We start from the raw sequence: 24,109 nt of genomic DNA on the forward strand, positions 1-24,109 counted from the left end.
GAGCACGCGGCCCGCGATCAACACATCATTCCCCCGATCATCAAAAAGTTTGGATATCCTTTCCCTCAGCTGCGATGGTCGCACAAAAGAGGACCCTGGAGGACTCCTCGTCCCCTCAGAAATCAAAGAAGACGAAGACGCAGAAGATTGAGAAATCTGCGAAGAAAACCGCATCTCAGCCGGCCAGCACACTCGTTCAGGAGGAGGTCGACTTCCCCCGTGGCGGAGGCTCCTCGTTCACCCCCCTCGAGGTTAAGGCGATCCGCGCTGAGGCTGTCAAGGAGGCCAACGATGCGCTGTTCAATGTGTGTAATAAGCACGCATGCTAAATGTGTTATTGACATGATCGCAGGAGGGACAGCAGGAATCCAAGAAGCGCAAGCGCAAGCAGTCTGAGTCCAAAAAGCCCAAGGCCGACAAGGCAGAGAAGTCGGGAAAGATACGCATCGAGCACTTGAACTACAAGGTATGTTGCATGAGAGATCCCTGTCTTCACTTTGCTCATCGCCCTCGCAGCGCATGATCCCAGGCCAGAAGATCCTCGGCCAGATCATCTCCGTCCAACCTCTCGCCCTCATTGTGTCACTTCCCAACCAGCTCCTCGGCCATGTACCGATCACGAACATCTCCACTCAGCTCACTGCTGCTCTTGACGCCATGGATGTCGACGAGAGCGACGACGAAGACGCTCCGGCCCAGACGGCTGTCCCGGACCTGGACGATATCTTCCATCCGGGTCAGTACGTTCGCGCCGTGGTAGCGACCGTGCACGCTCCCGGCACGACCGACCTCTCCGGTATCGGCCGCTCGCGGGACGAGGTGGTGCGCGCCAGCCGCAGAGTTGAGCTCTCCCTCGTTCCGGGGAAGGTGAACGCGGGCGTGCAGAAAGGCGACCTGAAGGAGGGCTTCGTGAGTCTAAGACTACCTTGCTCTGATATACCACTCTGAACCTTGCTAGACTCTCACAGCTGCCGTGCAGAGCGTCGAGGATCACGGGTACATCGTTGACCTGGGTATCCCCGATGTGTCCGGTTTCCTCTCGTTCAAGGATGCACCGACCACTTCGACCGACGACGAGGACGCCAAGCTGCCCGTTGGCAGTCTTGTCAACGCTACGGTTCTGAAGCTCTCCAAAAACGGCCGTACATGTAATGTGACCGCCGACCCTGCGAAGTTCACTTCGTCCTTCGTGCGTAAACAGGCTTCTCACAACTATCTTGTACTTACCACCCATCCTTCAGGCCACCGAAGTCACCAACGTCGCTGCAGTCCTTCCCGGAACCCTCGTCCAATCCCTCATCACCGCCGCCTCGCCCACTGGCCTCAATCTTCAAGTCATCGGCTTCTTCGATGGCACTATCGACGAAGTGCACCTGCGCCAAGGTTCATCGAATGACTGGAACGTTGGGAAGAAGATCAAGGCTCGCGTCCTTTACAACTACTCCGACTCACCGCCCAAGCTTGCTCTGGCGTTGAACGAGCACATCATTGCGCTCGATTCGAGAAAAATCAAGAACCCGGATAACACCATGACCGACTTTAGGGAGAGATACCCTATTGGCCGGACCGTGGAGAATGCGAAGATCGTGAGGGTAGAGCCGGAAAGGGGGTTGATTGTACAGCTCGAGCCGGGAGTCGAAGGCTTCGTCCATGTAAGCTGCGCTCTTCTTCACCTGGGTAACAGCGAGCTTACATCCAAACCCAGATCTCCCACACCTCCGACGAGCATGTTCCCTCCCTCTCCGCTGCTGGCGCGCACAAAATTGGTTCTACGCATCGCGCGCGCGTCACTGGCTACTTCCCCCTCGACGGCCTTCTCCAGCTATCTATGAAGCCCTCCATCCTCGAGCAGAAGTACCTGCAGGTCAGCGACGTTCAGCCGGGGCAGATCGTCAAGGGTACGATCAAGAAGCTTACAGACTCTGCTCTGTTCGTCTCGCTCTCGGGCAACATGGATGGCGTGGTGTGGCCGAACCATTATGCGGACATTGCGCTGAAGCAGCCAGGGAAGCGCTTCAAGGCAGGCGCGAGCATCAAGTGCCGCGTCTTGGTGGTTGATGAGGGGCGGAAGAGGATATCGCTGACGGCGAAGAAGACGCTCATTGATTCGACGCTACCAGTGCTGGCGCGATATGAGGACGCGCAGGTTGGGATGGTGACGCATGCGGTGGTGTTCAAGGTCTTCGACAAACACTTGATGGTCGAGTTCTACAACAACCTGAAAGCCATTGTACCTGCGAAAGATGCTGTGTACGTTTTGTCGTCTCGTATCCTTCTCTTTTGTCTCATCTCATTCTGCAGCGAGTCACCCGATCAACGCCTCGCCGACTCCTTCCCCGTGGGCAAGCCCGTCAAGGTTCGCCTGACCTCCCTTGAGCCCGAACAGCGCCGTATCGTCGCCAGCATCCGCCAAGCTGCCGGCGCTTCGCAGCCAGTCCCCCTCACCGCTGTCGAGATTGGCGACATCCTTCCCGGCAAGGTCACCGAGGTTCACAAGGAGCATGCGTTGCTCACTCTGCAGCCCTCGGGCGTCCGCGCACTTGTCTCGCTCGCCAACGTCGCTATGCTGCGTGGTGTCTCCGCGGCGCAGGTGCGCACGGCGCTGCAGCCTGGAGAGGTGCTCCCGGACCTCGTTGTCGTCGAGCGTAGTCCGGAAAAGGGCTTCGTCATTGTCAGCGGCAAGCCATCGAAGCCCAAGGCGACGAAGGGCGCGGATGCTTCTGCTAAGCCAGCTGCGATTACTCTCGACACGGCAGAGGTCGGGCAGGTCGTAACTGGCCGAGTGACGCGGCATGTCCAGAAGGGCGCGCTGGTGAAGGTCACGGCGAAGGTGCGGGGTATCTTGCACCCAAGCGACGTTGCGGACGACTTCAACCACGTGAAGGGGCAGCCACTTCCAGCAGTCGACGCTGTGGTGAAGGCCGCTATCGTTGGCATTGACAGGGAGAACAAGCAGCTCATCTTGTCGACTCGTCCGTCGCGGGTGTCGCCTCAGCCTGACCGGAGTGTTCGGGATAAGGAGATTGGCGAGATCAGCGACTTGCACGTTGGGCAAACCGTCCGCGGGTTCATCAAGAGCGTCGCTGATCACGGACTTTTCGTCACTGTTGGACGCGGGCTTGATGCGCGTGTGCAGATCAAGGAGCTGTTCGACGACGTGAGTGGCTGTCCCTTAGAGGCTGATGATTTCTCATCCGTCCCCAGTATGTGAAGGAGTGGAAGCCGCGCTTCAAGGTCAATCAGGTCGTTGAGGGCCGCATCCTTCAGTAAGCACCTATCGCTTCCGTGACTGAACGTTCACTCACTTTCAATAGGGTCGACGCTGAGTCCAAGAAGATCGAGATGACCTTCCGCTCTGAGGAGGCACTGAAGTCCTCCACCTTGACCATTGCCGACTTGAAGGAGGGCCAAGTTGTCGACGGCACGGTCAACCGCATCGAGCCCTACGGTCTCCTCATTCAGATCCAGCGTTCCAAGTTGAAGGGCTTGTGTCGGAAGACCGAGTTTACCGATAACAAGGACGCCGACGTCGATGCCGCGTTGGAGGGCTTCCGTGCTGGCGACAAAGTCAAGGCCTGCATCCTCAAGCTGGCGGATCGCCGCATAGCGCTGAGTCTCAAGCCCTCGCGCCTTGGCGATGCTGGCTTCGTCGAGGATGAAGAAGCGGAAGACGACGATGAAGAGGAGCAGGAAGGCATCATCCGCGACGTCGACGCTGAGACCTCTGACGAAGAGGACGAAGAGATGCCTGGGCAGGAGCAAGCCGTCGACGACGAGTCAGAGGATGGCGATGCGCCGGAACACGACGAGGACGATGACGACGCGGACGAGGACGCCATCATGATCGATATCCCTGCCGAGGTCACTCCCGCCCAGTCGTCGAAGCGTAAGGCAGCATCCGCCACCAACACTGCCAGTCAGTCTCTTGAGCTCCTTGGCGGCTTCCAGTGGAATACTGGTGCCGCCGAGCCTGAGTCTGACGCTGAATCGTCCGACGGAAGCGACTCCGAAACCGAGCAGCCCGAGCGCAAGAAGCGGAACAAGCGCAAAGAGATCGAGAAGGACCTCACCGCCGACATGCATACGAAGGCGCCAGAGTCTACGGCTGACTTCGAGCGTCTTCTGCTAGGCTCACCGAACTCGTCATATCTCTGGATCCAGTACATGTCCTTTCAGCTGCAACTCGGCGAAATGGACAAGGCCCGCGCACTCGCAAGGAGGGCACTGTCGACGATCAACTTCCGCGAGGAGAACGAGAAGTTGAATGTCTGGATTGCGCTGCTCAACTTGGAGAACGCCTATGGAACGGATGACAGTCTGGACGCCACCTTCAAGGAGGCTGCCCGCGCGAACGACTCCAAGACGGTGCACCTGCGTCTGGCCGCTATCTTCGAGCAGTCAGGCAAGATCGACGTTCGTTCATTAGCCGTCGCGAGGTTCTTTCGCGCTAACATCGTTGCTAGAAAACTGAGGAACAGTTCAAGAAGACGGCCAAGAAGTTCGGTCACAGCTCGAAGGTCTGGACACTGTACGGCGAGTTCTTCCTTCGTCGAGGCGAAGTTGAAGAGGCGCGTAAACTTCTGCCGCGCGCTCTTCAGAGCCTTGAGAAGCGTAAACGTGAGCCGCGAAGCAGTACTGATAATGTGTACATGGCTGACATTCGCACAGATATCAAGACGATCTCCAAGTTCGCGCAGCTCGAGTACAAGATGGCCGACCCCGAGCGTGGAAGGACACTCTTCGAAGGCATCGTCAGCATTCATCCGAAACGATGGGATATCTGGTCCATCTACATGGATATGGAGGCGACCCAGTCGAACATTCAGAGCCTCAGGTAGGCATTTTCCGTTGAGCGGTGTTTCTCGAAACTGATTTCTCGCTATAGAAATCTCTTCAACCGAGTCCTTGCCATCAAGATGACCAGTCACAAGGCAAAGAGCTTCTTCAAGAAATGGTTGGACCTCGAGCACCGGTTGGGCGACGAGGAAGGTGCCGAGCAGGTCAAGGCGAAGGCCATCGAGTGGACGCAGAGAGCAAACAGTGCCTAGTCAGTGATACTGAACCCACATGCATAGTTAGCTATCGACATATATGTAACGCGGTGATAATGAACAGAGCAAACAAACGGACTATAAGATACTACGAAGTACGAACAGATCCAAGCGAGTGTGGCCGGCAGTCGACGTGACGACGAACTGCAGGGTATATGCAATGAGATGAAGACGAAGAGAGGCATGGAAGTTACGATCGAGGAGAGCGAGTCCGTTCTACTGCAGGCGGTTCCGATTCATACTCGCTGAGTGGTCGTCGGTTGGTCATGGAAGATGCGAGCTGCCGCTGCCAGTCGTCAAGCTCGCTAGACAAATGCTCGAAAGCAAGGGCGTTCTCCGAACTGGACGAGCTGAGTCGCTGCGCGGAGATGCCAGATATTGGTCGCCGGCCGAAGGTTGGCTGGTCCACTTCCAGAAGTAGACCGATTTTATGCGATAGCTGCTCGTTCTCCCGCCGCAACGTGGTGTTCTCGTTGCTGAGCTTCTCCAAGAGCGTCTCTTCACCGCCGCCCCGCGCCACCTCAAGGGACGCGTGCAAACGCTCGACCTCATGTTGAAGCTCCTCCACCTGGGTGAGGCGGTCGTCAGACTCCCGCTGAGAAGCAACGAGCTTGTCACGGAGAGCCTCAAGGTCAGACTCGAAGGACTCCAGGCGGGCGTGCAGATCCCGGTTCTCGCGATGCAAGCGCTGCACTTGTCGCTGGGACTCAAGAAGCTGATTGCGAGTGCCATCGTCGTCGGACGGCGTCGAGCGGCCGTTGGCGCGAGACCGCGCGTTACGAGCCACCTCGAGCTCAGCCTGCAGACTTGTGTTGTTGTCCTTCTGCTTGGTGAGCTCGTCCTTCATACGACGCATCATCTTCTCGGTACCCCTGAAACCAATTAGCACAGGCCTTGACGAAGCCAAGTCATTTGGAGCTCACTTGACGTAGTGAACAGCCAACTGGTAGTCCTCTTCCATCTGCGCCATACGTTGCTTGTAGCCACGCTCCGTCTCCTCAAAGCGGCGCTCAGCTTCAGCCAACCTGGCATCGGAGTCTGCGCTACCAACCGATGGTGACTGCGATGATCGCAGCTGCTCGATCTGCGACGCAAGATCGCTGACCTGCGCTTCGGCATCACGGTGGCGGCGCGCCACCTGGTTCAGCTCGCGCTGAGCATTGTCGTAGGCCCGGTTACGCTCCGCGAGCTTGGTCTCGAGCTCGGCAACCACATCGGGGGAGGTGACGCCGTTGGTACGAGAGGCTGAGTGCACGTCCTCCTCGTTGATGACGATGCCGTGCTCCGTGAGGTAGGTGCGTAACATGCGCAAGCGGACAGCAGCCTCGGATGCTTGTTTCGACTTCTCCTCCAGCTCGACGTCCTTGTCGGACAGTTCGCGCCGCAGGTCGCCGCTGTCAGCAAGCACGTTCGACATCTGGGTTCGCAGACCCACAAGCTGTGCGCGGAGCTGAGAAGTCTCCTTCTCAAGCTCACGCACGCGCTGGCGCTCCTCCGAAAGCTTCCGCTGAGCGTCACCGTGACGGTCAGACGCCTCCTTCATCATAACACGCAACTGCTCGATCTCCATCTGCATCGCATTGACCTTCTCGCCGTGCCCCTTCGTGTAGCGATCCTCGTCTGCCTTCATGTCGCGATGAAGGTCGAGTAGCTGACCAAGATTGGTGGTCGTCAACGCGCGGAACCTGTCCGCTTCCTCACGCGAGATTGCCCACTGGTTCTCCACATCGGCGAGCTTCTCCCTCGCGTTCTCCACCTCCGTCGTCCTCGCCTCAAGCTCGCCCCGTAGCTCGACGATGTCGGACTCCAGCGCGGCGATCTTCTCGCGAGAGCGCTTCTCCTCGGCGTCGAACTCGTCCGCGCGCTTCTGCGTCTGGCGGAAGGTCTCCATAACCCGTTCCAGGGCCTTGAGATGCTGATCGCGGGACTGCGTCAACTCCTCCACTTGCGCCTGCAACGCGGCGGCTTCCGCCTCCTGCTGCTCGAGCGTCGAGGTGTTGGAAAGCAACCTCTGCGAGTGGTCGCGCAGCTGGACTTCGAGTGTCTCATTGCGCTCCTGCAGCTCATGCTGGCGCTGCACGTTCCGGTCATGGGACTCCTGGATGGTCTCCGCGCGTCGAGACGCGTCCGCTGCTCGTGCTTCGGCCTGTTCGCACAGCGTTGTCTGCAGGCTCAGGGCTTCGGTAAGCTCCTTGATCTTGCGCTCCTGGTTCCAACGCTCAGTCATCAACGTAGACATGCTCTTCTCCAGGTCCTTTAGGCGCTCGCGCTCCATATTCTGAGCCTCGCTTTCGCGGCCATTCTCGAGGGCACTGAGCTTTGCACGGTAGTACGCAGCCTCCTGCGCCGCGCTGTTCTTGACGCGCTCGGCGTCGGCGATGCGCTCGGATGCTTGTCGCGATTGCTCGACCATCATCGTCTGGCCGATGTAAGCATTGTGAAGGACGATGCCCATGAACCACACGTACCTGCATGTGCGCCTTGAACTGCTTGAACTTGAGCGCCAGATCGGCTTGAGGAGAATCCTGAACATCGGTGGGGATGTCGTTGCCAGAGCGGTCCGCGTAGAAGTAGCCCGAACGAGAAGCCTTCGTCAGGCCCTCCTTCATCCATGCCATCTGTCGCTTCGCACTCTCGAGCTCCGCCTCCTTCGCCTTCAGGTTGCTTAGCAGATCGTTGACGACGTTCACCGACTTTGAGTCCCCGCGCGAATGCGACCGAGCGAGAACACCATTCAGCATTGACGAGCTCGATGTGCTGCTCTGCATATGGTGCGCCGGCTTACCGCCCGCCATAGCAGGCGACTGGCGACCCGTCACACCGTTGGTCATGTTTATCGAGACGCCCATCATGCTGGGCGCGTTCGGACCTTCGTGCGTGGGCGAGATGGCACGCTGCGTCGGGCTCTTCGTGCGCTGCTCAGGCGACTTCGCTCTTTCGCGATGTTCGGGCGACCGGGCACGAATGTGCCCGTCCGTCGTCCCGGTGTCGATGCCCTCGTCGCTGAGAACGTCGTCTTCGTGGTCCGCTCGAGGTGGCCTCTGAGGAGGCTTGCCGCGGGACCCCGAAGGTACTGGACTTTCGCTTGGGGAGTTTGACATCTGAGCCGCAATTGGGACACCGTTTGGCGACGTCTTGCGCGGGTCTGGTGGAGATACCGCCCGCTGCGGGTCGACCATGCCTCTCGGCGAAACTGATCGTGTGCCATCCGGTACGGGCTGCTGCTGTTGCTGTTGCTGCAATTGATGCATCTGCTGTGGCGGAGGCACCATGGAAGGTCGCTTGCCGGCCGCAGGCTTTTCGCTCTGAGGTGGAGGACCCTTGTTGGAGTCGGGGTATTTGATGTGTTCTGTTCTTCGTTGAGTAACACGTCGTTGGCATGCATATATGCGGACATACTAGTATCCAGAACGTGAAGCATGTTGGGGTCTTCAGACTTGGTAGTCATAGACTCGCCACCAAGGACGAATACTCTGGTGCCCACAGATGCCATGGCGTGGCCTGAACGACTGGACGGTGCAGGGCCCATGTTTTGGAACATGTACCAGCGTTGATCTATTGAGGGTTAGACAAACTTCGAGAGCAATTAACGAGTATACGTACTTGAGATCTTGAACGCTGCCAAGTCCCCGAGATCCTTGCCGTCGACGCCGCGTCCACCGAAGACGTAGATGACGTCGTCGACTACAGCAGCGGAGTGACCTTCTCTCGGGGAAGGGATAAAGCCGATACAAGTCAATTCCGACCATTGGCGTGTGGTAGTATCGTAGGACCACGTATCGTTGTAGTGATACTGCCCATCAGTACCGCCGAAGCTAAGAAGGAGTGAGATCAACTATAGTGCGAAGAAAGATGATCGCGCACATATAGAGCTTCTCGCCGTGAGTGATGCAGATGTGACCGGTGCGCTCCGGCGGCTTCTCGCCAGAGCTCGGCTCACAGAGCTCCCACTGCGCGCGCGTCCGGACTGTTGCGAAACGTCAGCCCGACTTGCCAGCGATACAATCAAGTGACTGACGTGAGTTGAGATCAAACGACCACAAGTCGTTCATGAACTGAGTATCGACTTGGCCACCAAAAACAAAGAAGCGGGAGCCAACCATGGTGGCGGCATGGCCGTAGCGGCCTACCGGGCCTTGACCGTGCGTTGATACATGGCTCCATTCGCGAGAAACTGTGATAGATATCAGCCCAAGGCGATATGAGTCGGCAGAATAGACGCACCAAGATTAAGAAGATACAGCCCGTCGTCCTGCGGCTGAGACGCGTCTTGCCGAGTGTCACCTCCCCATACGATCATGACGTTGCTGACGAGCGCTGCTGCATGACCAACACGCGGAGAAGGGACTTCGCCGCCCGTCTGGACGAGTGTGGCGGAGATGTCCTTCGACGATACGATGTAGAGGTCGTTCCTTGCCGCGTCGCGCACGAGACCACCGAAGATGTACATGTCGCCGGCGGGGGACGTAGACACTGTCGGTACAACATGTCCATACCGCGGGAATGGGGAGGGTGAGGGTGAGGTGGGGGGCACAATGCCAGGCTTGTTGAGGACTATGGGTGGTGGGAGTTGGAGGCGGCGAACACTCCACGGGTACGCAGGGCGCTGCTGCGGCGCGGATTGCTGAGGGGGAGCGCCAGGGGACGGCGTGCTAGGGCTCCCTCCGCGTGCCTGGGCACGCGCCTGTTGCTGCTGTAGTTGCTGCTGCTGCGTCGGGGTCAACCTGCTTCAACGCGCCAATCTGTAAGCCAGGCGCGTCGCGACAAGCGGGAAGTACGCACCCTTCCGTGGGGTCGCCGCGCAGGCTGCCGGACATGTTGTGGCGGGTCTGCTGCGCTGCGGCCATCTGGTGCTGCTGCTGGGCTTGCTGCTGTTGAACTTGCTGCTGCACCTGCTGTTCCTTGGCCGCGGACATCTGCGCGAGCGCGGCGCTGGGCGTGCTCGCGACCGTCACATGCGCCGGCGCCTGCTGCGGTTGCGGCGCCGGCTGCGGCGGGGGGTGATTTTGCTTCTTCCTAGAGAAGAAGGACATTCTGCGAGTCCGGCCGCCTAGAATGGACGGTATGGTCGGCGGTGCTGTGTGGGAAGTGACTAGAAATGGTGCCGCCGCGGGGCAAGCCTAGCGCAGGCGTATTATGAAAGAGATTAGGGGGTAGAGAACGGCGGCGGCGGCGTCGGGGCGTCGTGGGCGTCGCGCAGCACGACGGCGGCGAATACAACTGAGAGCGCCTCCGTTGAGAAAGGTGATCGTTGCTTTGACACTGTTTGTCGGGGGCCCCGTATCCGCTGCTGGCCCGCTGCTGGTCACTGGCGCTGACGGCGAGGAACAAGTGGCTCGCTGAACGTGGCAGCACGCCGACGCTAACGATATGAAGTTCAAAGGAGCGTGGGGTGCGCGCGGTCGGCAGCTTGGTGGTGGGAAGTGGATGACAGGAGACCTTGTTCCATCACGACAACCTGATATTTCACGTTGCGACCTCGAGCACACCAGCCACATGGGCACTCTCTCTCAGGGACTCTACGTGCATAAAAACAGCCTCCCTTCACTCATTCCAGGTCAGAATGTCCCCGTCGTCCTCCGTCTTGTGGTCCCGCCTACGATGGTTCATCAAGCGCTCCCTGTTGGGATACAGCCGATTGCAGTCTGCGTGTCGTCAGCTCACTTCGCTAGAAGCTTAGATGTCCCCCACCTTCATAGGCGCATATGAACAGCGCGGTTCTATCGTGCACTGCGTGAGCTACACCGAAGGTGGCGGCATTCAGTGGAAAGCGGCCTACTCTTCCGGATTCGTCGCCTTCCCCAGCTTCGCAGCCTTCTCGATGTCCTCCTTCGTGCTCGAGATGTCTCTAACAGCAGGCTTGGATGGAAGAACGGAGGGCAACATGCTGCTTCAGTTCCCCTTGTCAATGAGCGAACTTAGGCACCGAGCCCACGTGCAGCCAATGTTGAACTTCGGTGAATTCCGAGCTCGCGTCTTCACTTGTGAGTACCGCCCAAATCCATATTGCCAACGATTATCGTCAGTAAGTACTAATCGTGTACGAGTAAGGTATACTAGGGTATCAGTTGTATGCTAGAATACAGTGCCGTAAATGCGATGAAGGACGCCCTGGACCGACGGGTTACTGTCATGGATTCCTGGTCTTCGAAGAACCTTCCGCCGACCGCGAACTTGCCGCGCTCGAAGGACGTATGGGACTGGGAGGTGCAGAGGTGCTCTGTGCTGAGAGCCTATCGCCATCACGCCTCACCACTGCGCTCGGCAGATCGACGGTCGCCTCCATCTCTTCCGCACGCTCTTCCATCCTCCGCTCCTCGTGCTCATCACCGAGGCGTGCACCCTCGCCCTTCATGCTGTGCAACGCTTGTTCCTTTGCGCGCTGCTGGCCTTCGCCTTCGCCCACTGGGCCTTCCTCCTCCCTTCCCTGACCGTCGACCTCTCGCGCAAGCATGTCCGAGATGCCAAGGTAGAATGTGGCAGGTCGGAAGGATATTTCCTTGCCCATCATCTCGGCCCACTTGTACCGCGCCGGATTGATCCATCCGACGAGATCCAGATGATTGACGCCCTCAAGCGTACCAAGGTAGGTTCCCTGTGCGACAGATGAGCACTCAAATCCAGGCAGACGGTACGAAAGTACCACGCACCCACTTGGCCGACTCGACCGACACCAAACCATCGTTCGGTCCTTCCTTCTCGAGCACGACCGCGTGCGACCACTTCCAGGTGTCGATCAACCCGGGCTGATACGTCGCGCCCCAGCTGTAGTACTTCACCCCGGGAACATCGGGCGTCTGCTCATTGAACTTGCGCATGTTCTCAAGCGTCAGGAACTCGAACGCCTTGCCATCGCCGCCGCCATTGGGAAGCAAGTCGAGGAGGCCGAGGAATGAAGGGAAGTTGTTCTGCCCGACGGCTTCGAGGAAATAGTCTGCAAAGGCCGAGCCGCGGTGGGGGGAAGCGATGGTGGTGATGGAGAGGACGTCGAACTTGCGATAGGTGAGGTGGGTCGTGAGATATCGGCAGTCGATGCCACCCTAAGCGAATGTTAGCTCGACAGACATAGCGCGGTAATGTTCGCGTACCATACTATGACCTATATATCACAAGTAAGCTCAAGTCTAACACACAGGGTGGCGAGATGAACGCACCTATTAGATGGACAGCGCGTCCAGGGAAGACCTCCGATATTCTCTGCTCCAGCACCTTGGCGCGATCTATTGGCGAGCTGGTGGCGGGCACGCGAGTGATCAGGACCTCTGCGCCGTTCGCCTCCAGTACTTCCTTGATCCCCCTCCAGTGATTGACCTCCAGCGGCGCGATCGACGGTCCAATCGTCACGCTATCGAAGCCGAGCAGCCCATGACAGAAGACAATCGGATTCCTTGGACTGCGGTCTGCAATATGCATCAGTACATCGTCATCTCCAGCTGGACAGCACACGCACATTTCTTCCGAATGTTATCCTGCTCCTCCTGCACCGTGTCCGCGCGATCGTCCTCGTTGAGCATGTTGTCCATGTCATCTTTGTGCTGGAAGAACCACCAGCCGCTGGAGCGTGAGGGCGAGTCTTGGGACTCTTCGGTGGAGTTGCGCCGCCTGTCGCGCTCGGAGACACGGCGTAGGCTGTCCAGCGACGAGCTCGTAGGGGGAGAGCGCAGGGGACCGTCATGCTCCGCCAGCTGCTCCCCTACTAGTGAGGCGGTCGGGAGGGTGGAGTGCGTGAGGTTATCGAGGAAGGGTGGTCGCCGCGTCAGTTGCCGCGACGCGTAGAACGAGTCCGGAAGCTTCGCCAGTGGTGGCGGCTTCGGTAGCGCAAGCTCTTCGTGCAACGCTTCGTCCAGAGACGATATCAACGGAGACGGTGGTGCAGAAGGTGAGGGCGTCGAGTGCTGGCTGCCGCGAGTGCCCAGCCACCTCAGTGTGGGCTGCGCTGGAGTATGGTGTACATTGTGGTTGGAAGGAAGGCGAGGGAGAGTTGGCTTTCTGGGCCTCATGTCTTTGTCTTTCTTGTTGGATATCAGGCCCTCTAGGCGTTCTGACAACGAAGGGCGCGGGCTGGGGGACGGGGACATGTCCAGCGCTAACGATCGCTCGATGATGCGCGCACCATGCGGTCAGCGCGACGTCGGCCCGCGCACCCCGCAGCTTCCCCCACTCGGCCCAATCCGTCAACGTTTCTCACGACCATCTTCACCGCGAACGACGATGAGCATCGGGCGAAGGACACCCTAGCGAAAGACCTTGCGCATGTACGCTCTCCCATAAGCGGAGGATCGTCATCCTTATTTTACTGTGGCGATCTATACCTCTTTGCTTTGCCGCTTTTGACGACTATTTACATCTTGCCTGCCGCCGGCCTGCGTCAAGCAGCAGTAACCGCTGTCTCTCATGTACACACTTGGAAGTTGGGCAGCTCCGCGGCGTGCTCGCTTTCAAGGTCCGTGACATCCCAGCTCCACACCCAGCGTCTTCGCCTGCCCGGAAACGCCGCGAATGACGGGTACAGCCTTGCCTGGGCACGGCGGAGAGAAACTCTGGCTGTACCACCCACTCAGCAGCGCGGGTACCTCAACAACTGCATCTACTTGACATCTACTCGCTGGCACGCTCCTCGCTGCCGAGCAGGTCTATACATTGTTGGAAGTTTGCCTGCGGGAATCGCTCGTCGCGCGCGGACTTGGCGCCACAAACTCATCCGCAGCCAACCTCTTTCGACGTCCGGCCGTTCCGTCTGGCAAGAAACCTTGGGGAATACAATGGACGCGTCAGATATACTTGCACGAAGCAGTATGAACTCCCCAGAACGCGACGCTTGAGCGCGCCGACCTATGTACCGATGCCACCGTAGGTTTAGTCGCGTCCGAAGACGGTACTTTGCAGGCAGTTTCAACCGCCGCTCCCGTTCTCTGAAGTCATTGTACAGACGTGATGATCGGCTCTGGACGAGTATAAAAGCCACGACAATTTGCTGCCATTCCTCAGCAACTCTTGCATCTACATCCCTCGTTTACACTCTCAGCCTCACCAGCAACAACCATGCGCTTCTCGCTCGCCATCCTTGCTCTCCCCGTCCTCGCGGCTGCGACTGCGGTTCCCCGCGGCGGCGCTTCCAAGTGCAACAGCGGTCCCGTCCAGTGCTGCAACACCCTGGTCGACGTGAGTGGTCATTCGCTCATCTCATTCCTTTGCATGCTGACGCACGCCCGCAGACTAAGGACAAGCATCAGACCAACATCGTCGGCGCCCTTCTGGGCCTTGACCTCGGCAGCCTCACCGGACTTGCGTGAGTAGCCTGGTTCAGTGAGCCGTCGACTTGCTGATGTGTCCATTAGCGGTGTGAACTGCTCTCCCGTCAGCGTGATTGGCGTTGGGGGCAACTCCTGCTCAACTCAGACCGTGTGCTGCGAGGGGACCCAGTTTGTGAGTGCCATATCTCCTGCACTACCCTCTCTCACTAACCATCCCTAAGAACGGTCTTGTCAACGTTGGCTGTACGCCCATCAACGTTGGCCTGTAAGCTACTCGACGGCCGTACCTCAGAACCTTGGCTCAGCGAGAACGTCCTTGAACTGCTAACCTACGGACTCATTTAATGATCTTCACCGCATACTGTCTTTGACCGCTATACCGTACACCCAAGAAAATCATACATGTTCTCGTCGTCTATGCTATATAATCTGCATGTGTTGCACTCTTCGGTGGCGGTCATTCAACGCGTAAAGGGCCTGTCGAAAGCCTCAAGAAAGGTCGGTAATATCACTTGCTACGGCGCTGTGAACTCGTACAAACCCTTCACTTGGTCCCATCGTGGTATCGACTGCTCACGCCGTCGAATACGAACTTTCGCCCAAGGATTCGGGAAGCAATTGGCCTCCACCCGCGAATCCTCTGGTCGAGGGCCCGACTTGAGAGCACCACCCTCATTCTCAAACGCCATGGAACGGGAAGCCCAATTCACCACGCCGGCTTTCGCACTACTGGGCTCCCCGCCACCTTCCGTACCGGCTGGCTCCTCTTTTTGAGCAGCCTTCTCATCGTTGGCCCTCTTCCTATCCTCATTCTGCTTCTCATCCTCATCCGGGGCCTCCAAGAGCACATCGAACCGACCCACGATATACGCCAGCATCATCTTCATCTCCACCGCTGCGAAGAAGCGTCCCGGACACTGGTGCTTCCCCCCGCCCCATCCCAAAAAGTTCGACGACGGGCTGACCAAATGGTTGCGCGGCCAGGTGGGGATCAAGATGTTGCCCTCGTCGTGCGAGTCAGTGATCTCCTCCATCGTCTCCGTCGTGTCAACCGTGCCGGGAGGGACAGTGTAGGGGATGCCGTAGTAGCGCTTCAACCAGGTCGGGACGAAGCGGAAGGGCTCGAACTCGTGCGCGTTGTCGCCGTATTCGGCGGGGTCGAAGTGGACGGCGGGGGTGGCAGCGAAGACGAGGACCCCGGCGGGGATGGTGACTGGACCGCCGGCTGCGCTCTCGAAGGTAAAGGGTTGGAGGGTCTTGCGCATGATGCTCACTGGAACTATGGTTAGGTGACGTTGTACTGACAGATGTAGCGCGCTAGGAACTTACGCTGTCGCAAGGCGTGCATACGCATGGTCTCGCGCAGGAAGCTATCATGAAGGTGCATTCCATCTATGGTATCTTTGCACCAACCACCTCTCGGGATCATTTCCTGGATCTCCATTCGCAAGTATTTTGCATACTCGGGGTTTGCCGCAAGATCGTACAGAGCGTGCGTGAAGGCCTGCGAGTGATTGTGAGGGTCGGGCAAAGAAAATCCATGTCAAGTTCGACGTACCATCGAAGTCGTGTGGATCGCGGCGAAATTGGAAGCGATGAGCCTGAGAGCAAGGTCGTGCAACTTGTCCTTCTCGCCGCCGCTGTATTCCTTCATGAGCCACATGATCAGGTCGTTCTGTATAGGCCGTCAGCACCTCAACGCCTTATTCTGAAATAGACGACCCTCACGAATTCCTTCATCGTCATACTGTCGCGTCCTCTTTCAGATCGCTCGCGAGCCAGCGGCCTCAGATAGTTCTCGATCCGAGTGACGGTGCCCTGCAGATGCCAGATGATGCGCGCAGTAAGCCTTGGCATTCTGATCAGCCCACAGTCTCCCTCTTCGTACGTCGGATAGGTCACTTACGGTCTAAGGAAGGGCGGGGTGATGCTAAGAATAATGATAGCCCTGACCGCCTGCCTAGCGAAGCCGGTGCAAAGAGCGACATATTGGGGATCGCGACCTGTGCGAAGTTAGCGACAGACGCAGGCTAGCAAAATGGCCGGTCGTACACAAGGGCAATCCGACGAAGGCTCGACTGGTGACTCGACAGACGACTTCCGTCATGCTCGCCAGAGCGGGGATGGTGTTCCATTCGTGGTCTGCTCCCTTGAAGTCAAGCATCCAGATGCGCGAGAAGTCCAATCCACTCACCCGACGGAGCTATCAAATCATTGAAAGCAGCTACCATTTCGTCTCGCATTTCGCCACAAACAGAGTGCAGGTTGCGTGTTAGCTGTGTTTGCAGGACTTGGACGTGATATGGGTTCCTGGCGATACTCTCGCCAAATACGTGGCTGACTTGGGCCAGCTATAGTCCAGCATTCAACACAGCTGTACGGAAAGCGAACTCGGATCTCACCTCTTCAGAGGCTTGCGAAAACGATAGAACGTCCCCAGCGCCACGTCGAAGTTCCTCGATGAGCGAGTTGCCACTAACGACCACGATCCATCGATTGAGGTTGGCTATCTTGAATGGCTTATCATTATACTGTGCCATTATTTAGCACAATGAACGTGCACGTACTATACAAACATACCAGCGAGCAGCCCTCCTTGACCATGGAGTCGGCGTCGACGAGAAAGCGGAAGGCGCTGATGTATGACAGCGGAAACCATGAGTAGCCCACAGTGGGCAAGGCTGCCAGCTACCGACGCTCAATAAGGGAACGAAAGTGGCATAGAAAGTGAGACGTACGTAAGGATCCCCTCGCCGAAAGGTCAGATAAAGGAACCAGCAAATGGCTACTGTCCAGTAGAAGTTAGCCAGGCTCGGTATGTCCTCGGCGGTCATAGGCTTCAGCTCTTGAGTAGCGGAGTCCATGTTGGCGTCCTGATATTGTAGATTGCTTCAGAGTTATGTTGAACGGGCGGGCCAAGGTCACTGTAGGTTGCCACAAATACCAGCCACCGGCTGAATGCCACGAAAGCCAAAGTGAGCAGAGGATAGAGGCGTCAGTCAGAACCGTCGTAAGTGTTTGTGAGGCGTCGCAGGTTGTTCGGATATCGCAGGTGGTCAACGAAGTACGTGGCTTGCACGGACGCGCATACCGTGCATGAAAGACGGGAGCAAGCGGCGGAGTTAGCCACGCGAGGCGCCGAAATGAGATGACGTCGGCGCACGCGACGATTCGCGATCAGCCCGCTTGGCGCCCATCTCAGTCTGTCCGCGTCTATCACGATGTCCGTAAAGCTCGAGACCGTATCCACCAACAAGACGTTCGAGGGGACGCTCACGAAGTACAAGTTCAAGGTCCGCTGTATTCTATGTTTCCCCCTCGACCTGATCTCACAATATCAACCCATCTGCGCCTTCGGACCCACCTTGCGCGCTTCACCCTATAGTCTGCGGCACTCGGCGGTCTCGATGCGCAGTTCAACCTTTTCATTCCACCCATCGCCAGCAAGCACAAAGTGCCTGTGCTCTTCTATCTTGCTGGCTTGACCTGCACGGAGGATAATGGGTGAGATGCGCTCCTACCGCGTCCCGAGCGACTGACCGTCTGGAAGCGCACAGAAGGGCGGGTTCCTTGGCGTCGCTGCTACCCAAGGCATCGCCATAATATTCCCTGATACTTCTCCTCGCGGCGCGGGCATCGAGGGCGAGGACGCGGACTGGGACTTTGGGACGGGCGCAGGCTTCTATGTGAACGCGACCAACCCCAAATACTCCAAGCACTATAACATGCTCACGCACGTTACGCTTGAACTTCCGCAAGTCATCGAGGCGGCCGGTCTACCCATCGTACGTTCTCCTACCTTCGCGCGCGAGACGCACGCCCCCGACTCGCCTCCCAGGACTTCAAGCGGCAATCCGTCATGGGACACAGCATGGGTGGCCACGGCGCGCTCACCATGTACCTCGCCTCCCAAACCAAGCAATTCCGCTCCGCATCCGCCTTCGCCCCTATCGCCAACCCCACCAAGTGCCCTTGGGGCGAGAAGGCCTTCTCAGGTTACCTCCAGGGCGGCACGGAGGAGGCGAAGGCGACCTATGACGCGACGGAGCTCGTCGCGAAGCACAAGGACCCCGTGCACATCCTTATCGATTATGTGCGTGTAGCCTGGGGCTTGGGAAGGAGGTGACGTGGGAGCTGAATGGACGCCAGGGTACCGGGGACAACTTCTACAAGCAGGGCCAGCTTTTGCCGGAGAACTTCCTGAAGGCTGCCCGAGATGCGGGCTATGACGAAGTCCAGGTCCGCGTGCGTAGCCAGGACGATTATGATCACAGCTACTACTTCGTGAGTGGTCTTTTGCCATACTCTTGGAGAGCGTACTCAGCTGCTTCTATCAGATCTCAACCTTCGCGTCTGATCATGTACATTGTGAGTATCCGGCCACTCTGAGTTGTACTTTGACTGACGCCCTCGCAGTCCATGCGAACTTCTTGAAGGAGGCATAGGCGCAAGAAGGAACAGAAAGAGAAGGGACGAAACGATGTATTCCGTATAGCGATGTATGTATCATATCATAACGATACCGTGAGCGACAGTCGAGACTTCTAGTACGGCAGACCGATAGGCAGATTGCAGACTTCTTGGCGCAGAGAGAGCAGGTCCAGCACGACAGGTGAGCAACGAGAAAGCATAGAGGACGAAAGTGAGTACAGCATAGCACAGACAAAGCAACGAGAAGAGCGCCGAGGAAGGAAGGCTTGTTCAGCGACCAACAATGGCGCAGAGGACCGTCAGGCAGACGAGGAGCGAACCTGAGCAGGAGGAGGCGCGACAGGAGCAGATATCTTTTTGAGGGCGTCTTCGTCTGAAAGTACGCGTTCGCGGTACATCTGATCGAGGATGTCGGCCTGAGAGGTGATCCAGGTGCTAGTCAGGGCTTCGTCGACAGTGGCGCGCTGAGCAGGGTCCATGATGAGCAGGTCCGAAACGAGCTCGTGCGCTAAGGATGGTAAGTGATCGCAGAGGGAGTAGCCGAAAGCGTGGGGAAAATCGAGAAGTAGCCACTGACCAGCAGGAAAATCAATCCAGTCGTGCGAGAATTCGACCATACCGCGAGCGATCTTCGCCTTGAGACGTGCTTCGCCGCGGAGATATTGTTGGGAGGGTTGCTGCGAGTTCTCGACCTCATGCGACTCTTGGATGTGGTCGATCCAGCGTTCGGAAGCGTCGTTGCGTTCGTTGTCGAAGGGGTGACAGCCACTGTATGTGGCGAATGAAGTGTCAGGCTTGTCGACGCAGACGCATTGTCCACAGCCATTCGAAGAGGCCACGTACGTGAGCATGATATACATGATGACTCCAGCGCTCCAGCAATCGGACGGGAGGCTACGCGTATAAATGAGCGACTCAGTTGGCGACATCACGTTGAGGGCTTACCCGACATATGTGAGATCCTGCAAGCGACGTGAGCTCGAATTCGCAAAGAAAGATGACTTATCTACCTTGCGGTCGAGAGCAAGAACGCCCTCCGGTGGCAAGTACGAAACGGTGCCCACGACGTTGAACGTCGCTTGATCTGCATTCGGGCGCGCCAAACCGAAGTCGCCAATCATGATACGAGGATAGGCGCCTGGTGTATGCAGAAATATGTTTTCGGGCTATTTAGAGACGGAAGTGAGCACGCGTCGCTTAAGAAAGGGCGACTGAGCATACCTTGAGGTCGCGGTGTGAGATGAACGAGTCATGAAGGTACTTGACCGCCTGGAAGATCTGGTACATGATGTACTTCGTCTCGGCTTCGCATATGAGGCGCCCTCGCGCGGAATGCTCGGTGATGTACGTGAAGAGGTCTCCGCCTGTACAAAGCTGGAGGAAGATGTTTCTGCAGGCAGCGTCACTAGCTATTCACTCAAGAGGTTAAGTGGTTGTCACGTACACGAAGTGCTTGTCCGACTCGACGCAGTCGTAGACTTCGTTGATGTTAGGCTGACTTCGTTAGAGTAGAAAATCGATTGTCGTCAGTCGAAGACCTACATGGCGCACGCGCTTGAGCATCTCGACCTCCAATAGCACCTGTCGCTTGTCCTTCTTTCTTCGCGCGCATATAGTCTTGCAGGCGACCTGGCGATGATTGCTAGGATCGATGGCAAGGTGCACGGTCGCGAAGGCGCCGCTTCCCAGGCACTTCGAGGTAACGATGTACTGGCCCATGTTCTACGGATGGTCAGATCGACCGACGGTGTCAGATAAATAACCTACTTTGTGCTTGATCTGCCCGGGGCCGCGCTGCGGCGGAGGAGTAGGGTCAAACAGGTTGGTCTTCTCTTGAGGCTCTTTCCAGACGTGAAGGCACTGGAAAGCTATGGGTTCGTCAATGTTGGCTCCTCGAAGGAGGACGGATAGAAATTCTACGAACTCTGCGACCCCGGAATATTGAGCTCGTCACCGTGCATAAGGATGACCGATGTGTGCTTGAAGTGGTCCCCATTGACCTTTATGCCGTTCCTTGACATGTCCTGCAGAAGCATGAGGTATATGCGATTGTATGCGGGCTGAATTGCTTGCCTGGCAGGATACGATGACTCCTCCTGTTGGAGATTTCACACTGCAGGACGGCGTCAATGAAGGACGTAGAGGGCAAGAGTGGACGTACGCATATAGCTTGCAATGGATGCCGGAGACATGAAAGTCGGACAGAAGGTAGTTGCTGGTCAGAGGTTTAGTCACCTGGACAAGGTGATTTCCAGACTTGGAACGAATGAACTCACCAGAGGCGGGGATTTCGTCCTATGAGCACCGGCTTGTTGCTATTCATCGCCAAATTGATGTCTACACAATCCATCAGATGAAGGCACAGGAGAAGGGTTCAGGCTACATACACTCCTTGTTTCCGTCCCTCTCCGTCACCAGACGCGCGCATACATTCGCATTTAGCCTGCGGGTTGAAGGACGCTGACGCGAGTTGGCAGGGCGAGGCTGTGACAGCTGCTTCACAGCAGAGGCCGAGCGCAGGCTCGTTGAGATACGTCTACGGGAGGCGGAAGGCGAACGCATGTTTGCGACGTGAGGGAAGATGGAGGAGGAAAGCAAGGTGCGCATCCATAATCGGCTCGCTCGAACCGGACAATAGCGCGTCGCGCACGTGGCCAGTGATCCAAGGCGCGATCCGTCTTCCACGTGCCCCGACTCGCTCTTCTCACCCGGTTCCACCATGGCGTCCGTCGAGAGCGCGACAGAGCCAGGCAACCTGCCACCTGAAGCCCCGGCTTTGGATGCACATCCCAAAAGTGCTGTCGGCGCTATAGGTCGGCTGGCTCAGCTGCTGGCGGCGGACGACGCGACGCAGGTGGAACCTGGTGACGGGGAGACCCAGCTCAACGAAGGGAACACGGCAGATGAACCCTATTCCGACGATCAATACTTCTCTATCAAGCCACCGTCCGGTGCAGTCCTGCCTCCGAGCGCGTCCCGAAAGCGCGCACGCAGTGAGGAACGCGAAGTCGCGAAGAGTCCCGCTGCGCTCCCACCCATACCCAAACTTTCTGGCGATAGCGCGCTCGAGGCGTTCACACATAGATCTCTGAGTCGGCCTGGACACATCATTGATGGTTCTCAGCTTGCTGTTCTTGGACTGTCCGTGCTGGACACCACGATGACCATTCTCTTGTTTCGTCAACAACTACCGTTGCTGACTGACGCCGAGATGGTGGTACGTAAATGGCGCATATCAGTTGTATACGTACTAACACACCTGATAGGCGAAGAGGGAAGAATTACTGACGCTAGACAAGATAGAACAATGGACAGTGGCGTACGGCCTCATGGACAAGTTACGGTGCGCGCCAGCAGCGTATGCGTCTCTCAAGACTGCTCCTGTGCGCAATATTTACCTTTCATACGTTCACCGCACTGATTTCGTTGTAAGGAGCGTTATCGTGTGTTTCTGGCCGTCGCAGGTGCCATCTACGTCGACCATGGCATACTGACGATGCAGAATTGGCTTGGCCAATTGGTTTATGGAGAGAGTTATGCAGAAGAAGTTGCACCGCCAGAACCCGCCTCGACTATGCCGCCGCAGAAGAAACAGAAATTCAGTAGAGGCAGAGGGTGCTCAACGAGGCCACCAGAATATCAGGCAAATCCCCCTAACAGTAGTGGACCCTCACAACCTCCGCCACCTGCTGTTTTCCCCGTGCCCGGACCAAGCCAGTTCATTCCAGCCGCGGCGCCGCCCCCTGTGTTCAATGCAGTAGGACCTCCGCCGATGGTAATGCCACCCGCGCCTGCATCTGCCCCTCCGCCAGCCCCGCCGAACAACGGCAGAACGTTCTTGCTTGCCTTTCATGAGCATGCAGTCAAGCGAGGTGTTCGCGTCGAGTACGAGGTAGGCCTTCCCATAGAGATCCGTCTTCGTCGCTCAAACCACGACAGACCGAGGGCCAGATGGGCCCGAATCAGACCACCGCTCATTGGATTATGGTCTGCAAAGGTACGCATCCATCATGCTTTCCTAAACCGCTTACCTCAAGCGTTGTAGCCAACGGTATACCCAAGGGGAGAGGCTTTGGCAAGACGAAGCAGATCGCGAAGGAGTTTGCGGCGCGGCAGGCCTTTACAGCGTTGGGATGGGTGTAATTGGTACTCAATACAATTGCTGCATATGCGAGCGCACGAAACCTGGACAGACCGGATCTTTTATAATCATCGGTCTGCAAAGCGGACGTGAGGAGGTATTGAGTGGAGGATGAGCTCGACGTACAGGTGGAATCATCAGTATCGGCTTGCTGAGGGGGTATTATGGTACACGGGAATTATAATCGATCCATCCTATCTGTACAAATTGACCTCGATGCGATGCGCCGGCGCTAGGGGAGCGGATGGGATGCAAGGAAAGCAAGTGCCTCAGGTCGCGTTGCCGTCCCGTTCGTACCACTCGTCTAACCATGTCTCCGCGGCGTCGATGTCTACCTTGACCTTCTTCAGCAATGCGTCGATGAGCTTGAGAGCGTCGTCCTTCTCCAATGAGGATCCATCGTCGGCAACCTTCTTCCCGTACTGCTCGATCTTGCCGCACGCCTCCTGGACCTTGTAGATGCCGAGCGATGCGGATGATGATTTGAGGAAGTGGCCGCGATCGGCGAGGGTGGTGAGGTTGGAGGACGTGCTGTGAGGTGTGCGTGCGTCAGGGCGGAGCGCTAGGTGCCTTAGACTGGGCGGGGGCTCACAATGCGCCATCGAGGGTCTTGAGCGTGTCGCGCGCTTGCGAGAAGAAATCGCTGACCATCTCCCGGCTGAAGTCGTGCGAGTCCTCGTCGTCGAGCTCGAGGATCTGTCTGAAGATCTCCATCTTCACCGGCGGGCCCTGCGGGCGATCAGTCCACGACCTGCGCGCGCTGCTGGTCGCACTCACCTTCTCCTCGTCCTCCTTCTCATCATCATCCTCGTCGTCGGAGGCTAGTGCGGTGGGCGCCTCGGGCTCTGCTGCCGCCTTGGTTGGCGGGGGCGTCGCGGCCGCGGGTGCTGGCTTCTTGTCGGGCGTCGCTGGCGAGGCGGCCTTTGCTGGTGCGGGCTTGGTGGCCATGGTCTGAGTAAGGTGACTTGATCTGATGGCGAAGGCCTGGGAGGAGATGACGGCGCGCGGCGCGGGATCCTCCGGTGGTGGGAGTGCTGAACAGGCGCTAATTAGACGCGCGGTGTGGCGTGCATCACCCCCGGCGCCGACAGCGTGCTCGCTCCGGATGCAGTCCGGACCTGGCCCCGGTCGCCTCTTCAACTCATCCACCAGCGCCGAGGATGCTTATCCCGCGAAAATACACTGCAGCCTTTCTGTGTGAACCTGTATCGCGATCTACATAGCGTCATAGC

At 57.7% G+C, this 24,109-nt stretch overlaps 10 protein-coding genes across 10 annotated transcripts; 4 read left to right on the forward strand and 6 right to left on the reverse strand.

Moving 5' to 3' along the window:
• Nucleotides 1-34: 34 nt before the first annotated feature.
• SCHCODRAFT_02684156 (nucleic acid-binding protein) lies at nt 35-5,048 on the forward strand (the record flags this gene model as incomplete). Its single annotated transcript, XM_050346766.1, has 12 exons — nt 35-305; nt 353-466; nt 517-909; nt 959-1,189; nt 1,242-1,652; nt 1,706-2,250; nt 2,302-3,157; nt 3,205-3,266; nt 3,315-4,413; nt 4,464-4,617; nt 4,669-4,834; nt 4,886-5,048. The coding sequence occupies exons 1-12, from the start codon at nt 75-77 to the stop codon at nt 5,046-5,048; spliced, it is 4,425 nt and encodes a 1,474-aa protein (XP_050202171.1). The 5' UTR covers nt 35-74.
• A 96-nt stretch (nt 5,049-5,144) lies between these two features.
• SCHCODRAFT_01234151 (uncharacterized protein) lies at nt 5,145-10,252 on the reverse strand. Its single transcript, XM_050341293.1, has 9 exons — nt 9,834-10,252; nt 9,276-9,778; nt 9,070-9,225; nt 8,916-9,018; nt 8,655-8,866; nt 8,451-8,606; nt 7,520-8,400; nt 5,975-7,470; nt 5,145-5,923 (listed from the first exon to the last, which is right to left on the reverse strand). Exons 1-9 carry the CDS (start codon nt 10,082-10,084, stop codon nt 5,242-5,244), a joined length of 4,440 nt encoding a protein of 1,479 aa, XP_050202172.1. The 5' UTR covers nt 10,085-10,252; the 3' UTR covers nt 5,145-5,241.
• A 343-nt stretch (nt 10,253-10,595) lies between these two features.
• Nucleotides 10,596-10,937, reverse strand: SCHCODRAFT_02662836 (uncharacterized protein; the record flags this gene model as incomplete). Its single annotated transcript, XM_003037414.1, has 3 exons — nt 10,596-10,696; nt 10,743-10,771; nt 10,831-10,937. The coding sequence occupies 3 exons, from the start codon at nt 10,935-10,937 to the stop codon at nt 10,596-10,598; spliced, it is 237 nt and encodes a 78-aa protein (XP_003037460.1).
• A 97-nt stretch (nt 10,938-11,034) lies between these two features.
• Nucleotides 11,035-13,165, reverse strand: SCHCODRAFT_02610509 (alpha/beta-hydrolase). Its single transcript, XM_003037413.2, has 5 exons — nt 12,502-13,165; nt 12,206-12,451; nt 12,140-12,150; nt 11,702-12,091; nt 11,035-11,646 (listed from the first exon to the last, which is right to left on the reverse strand). Exons 1-5 carry the CDS (start codon nt 13,049-13,051, stop codon nt 11,182-11,184), a joined length of 1,662 nt encoding a protein of 553 aa, XP_003037459.2. The 5' UTR covers nt 13,052-13,165; the 3' UTR covers nt 11,035-11,181.
• Nucleotides 13,166-14,059: 894 nt separating this feature from the next.
• Nucleotides 14,060-14,748, forward strand: SC1 (fungal hydrophobin SC1). Its single transcript, XM_003038745.2, has 4 exons — nt 14,060-14,213; nt 14,267-14,340; nt 14,390-14,477; nt 14,527-14,748. Exons 1-4 carry the CDS (start codon nt 14,094-14,096, stop codon nt 14,572-14,574), a joined length of 330 nt encoding a protein of 109 aa, XP_003038791.1. The 5' UTR covers nt 14,060-14,093; the 3' UTR covers nt 14,575-14,748.
• SCHCODRAFT_02151512 (cytochrome P450) lies at nt 14,673-17,415 on the reverse strand. Its single transcript, XM_050341939.1, has 10 exons — nt 17,044-17,415; nt 16,886-16,993; nt 16,708-16,836; nt 16,500-16,656; nt 16,358-16,447; nt 16,212-16,308; nt 16,034-16,154; nt 15,864-15,980; nt 15,635-15,809; nt 14,673-15,584 (listed from the first exon to the last, which is right to left on the reverse strand). The coding sequence occupies exons 1-10, from the start codon at nt 17,167-17,169 to the stop codon at nt 14,821-14,823; spliced, it is 1,884 nt and encodes a 627-aa protein (XP_050202173.1). The 5' UTR covers nt 17,170-17,415; the 3' UTR covers nt 14,673-14,820.
• Nucleotides 17,416-17,503: 88 nt separating this feature from the next.
• On the forward strand, nt 17,504-18,850 carry SCHCODRAFT_02610516 (carbohydrate esterase family 1 protein). The gene is made up of 7 exons (XM_003038744.2): nt 17,504-17,598; nt 17,691-17,809; nt 17,856-18,090; nt 18,144-18,398; nt 18,455-18,589; nt 18,643-18,673; nt 18,722-18,850. The coding sequence occupies exons 1-7, from the start codon at nt 17,527-17,529 to the stop codon at nt 18,748-18,750; spliced, it is 876 nt and encodes a 291-aa protein (XP_003038790.1). The 5' UTR covers nt 17,504-17,526; the 3' UTR covers nt 18,751-18,850.
• Nucleotides 18,851-18,980: 130 nt separating this feature from the next.
• On the reverse strand, nt 18,981-21,298 carry SCHCODRAFT_02684163 (kinase-like protein; the record flags this gene model as incomplete). Its single annotated transcript, XM_050346767.1, has 13 exons — nt 18,981-19,244; nt 19,314-19,504; nt 19,580-19,630; nt 19,682-19,902; nt 19,958-20,126; nt 20,181-20,230; nt 20,279-20,458; nt 20,504-20,604; nt 20,661-20,760; nt 20,810-20,849; nt 20,898-20,951; nt 21,013-21,073; nt 21,124-21,298. 13 exons carry the CDS (start codon nt 21,296-21,298, stop codon nt 19,036-19,038), a joined length of 1,602 nt encoding a protein of 533 aa, XP_050202174.1. The 3' UTR covers nt 18,981-19,035.
• On the forward strand, nt 21,174-23,085 carry SCHCODRAFT_02565311 (uncharacterized protein). The gene is made up of 5 exons (XM_003038743.3): nt 21,174-21,953; nt 22,003-22,119; nt 22,170-22,628; nt 22,676-22,733; nt 22,782-23,085. Exons 1-5 carry the CDS (start codon nt 21,456-21,458, stop codon nt 22,877-22,879), a joined length of 1,230 nt encoding a protein of 409 aa, XP_003038789.1. The 5' UTR covers nt 21,174-21,455; the 3' UTR covers nt 22,880-23,085.
• Nucleotides 23,004-23,945, reverse strand: SCHCODRAFT_02610527 (histidine-phosphotransfer domain, HPT domain-containing protein). The gene is made up of 3 exons (XM_003037410.2): nt 23,655-23,945; nt 23,470-23,606; nt 23,004-23,408 (listed from the first exon to the last, which is right to left on the reverse strand). The coding sequence occupies exons 1-3, from the start codon at nt 23,823-23,825 to the stop codon at nt 23,147-23,149; spliced, it is 570 nt and encodes a 189-aa protein (XP_003037456.2). The 5' UTR covers nt 23,826-23,945; the 3' UTR covers nt 23,004-23,146.
• Between the last annotated feature and the right edge of the window lie 164 nt (nt 23,946-24,109).

Source organism: Schizophyllum commune, assembly GCF_000143185.2.
Source record: "Schizophyllum commune H4-8 unplaced genomic scaffold SCHCOscaffold_2, whole genome shotgun sequence".
NCBI lineage: Eukaryota > Fungi > Basidiomycota > Agaricomycetes > Agaricales > Schizophyllaceae > Schizophyllum > Schizophyllum commune.

Coding starts and splice junctions, on each gene's coding strand:
- SC1 (XM_003038745.2), top strand. CDS start 14,094: ATGCGCTTCTCGCTCGCCATCCTTGCTCTCCCCGTCCTCGCGGCTGCG. Junction 14,214..14,266: donor GCTGCAACACCCTGGTCGAC/GTGAGTGGTCAT, acceptor GCACGCCCGCAG/ACTAAGGACAAGCATCAGAC. Junction 14,341..14,389: donor GGCAGCCTCACCGGACTTGC/GTGAGTAGCCTG, acceptor TGTGTCCATTAG/CGGTGTGAACTGCTCTCCCG.
- SCHCODRAFT_02610509 (XM_003037413.2), bottom strand. CDS start 13,051: ATGAGGCCCAGAAAGCCAACTCTCCCTCGCCTTCCTTCCAACCACAAT. Junction 12,452..12,501: donor GGATAACATTCGGAAGAAAT/GTGCGTGTGCTG, acceptor TGCATATTGCAG/ACCGCAGTCCAAGGAATCCG. Junction 11,647..11,701: donor CGGTCGAGTCGGCCAAGTGG/GTGCGTGGTACT, acceptor TCTGTCGCACAG/GGAACCTACCTTGGTACGCT.
- SCHCODRAFT_02151512 (XM_050341939.1), bottom strand. CDS start 17,169: ATGGACTCCGCTACTCAAGAGCTGAAGCCTATGACCGCCGAGGACATA. Junction 16,448..16,499: donor TGATTTGATAGCTCCGTCGG/GTGAGTGGATTG, acceptor TCAAGGGAGCAG/ACCACGAATGGAACACCATC. Junction 15,810..15,863: donor CGATCCACACGACTTCGATG/GTACGTCGAACT, acceptor AATCACTCGCAG/GCCTTCACGCACGCTCTGTA.
- SCHCODRAFT_02610516 (XM_003038744.2), top strand. CDS start 17,527: ATGTCCGTAAAGCTCGAGACCGTATCCACCAACAAGACGTTCGAGGGG. Junction 18,091..18,143: donor AGGCGGCCGGTCTACCCATC/GTACGTTCTCCT, acceptor CTCGCCTCCCAG/GACTTCAAGCGGCAATCCGT. Junction 18,674..18,721: donor CGCGTCTGATCATGTACATT/GTGAGTATCCGG, acceptor ACGCCCTCGCAG/TCCATGCGAACTTCTTGAAG.
- SCHCODRAFT_02565311 (XM_003038743.3), top strand. CDS start 21,456: ATGGCGTCCGTCGAGAGCGCGACAGAGCCAGGCAACCTGCCACCTGAA. Junction 21,954..22,002: donor TGACTGACGCCGAGATGGTG/GTACGTAAATGG, acceptor CACACCTGATAG/GCGAAGAGGGAAGAATTACT. Junction 22,120..22,169: donor CGTCTCTCAAGACTGCTCCT/GTGCGCAATATT, acceptor TTTCGTTGTAAG/GAGCGTTATCGTGTGTTTCT.
- SCHCODRAFT_02610527 (XM_003037410.2), bottom strand. CDS start 23,825: ATGGCCACCAAGCCCGCACCAGCAAAGGCCGCCTCGCCAGCGACGCCC. Junction 23,607..23,654: donor AGAAGGAGGACGAGGAGAAG/GTGAGTGCGACC, acceptor GATCGCCCGCAG/GGCCCGCCGGTGAAGATGGA. Junction 23,409..23,469: donor AAGACCCTCGATGGCGCATT/GTGAGCCCCCGC, acceptor CACACCTCACAG/CACGTCCTCCAACCTCACCA.
- SCHCODRAFT_01234151 (XM_050341293.1), bottom strand. CDS start 10,084: ATGTCCTTCTTCTCTAGGAAGAAGCAAAATCACCCCCCGCCGCAGCCG. Junction 9,779..9,833: donor CGCGGCGACCCCACGGAAGG/GTGCGTACTTCC, acceptor GGCGCGTTGAAG/CAGGTTGACCCCGACGCAGC. Junction 9,226..9,275: donor GCTGTATCTTCTTAATCTTG/GTGCGTCTATTC, acceptor TATCTATCACAG/TTTCTCGCGAATGGAGCCAT.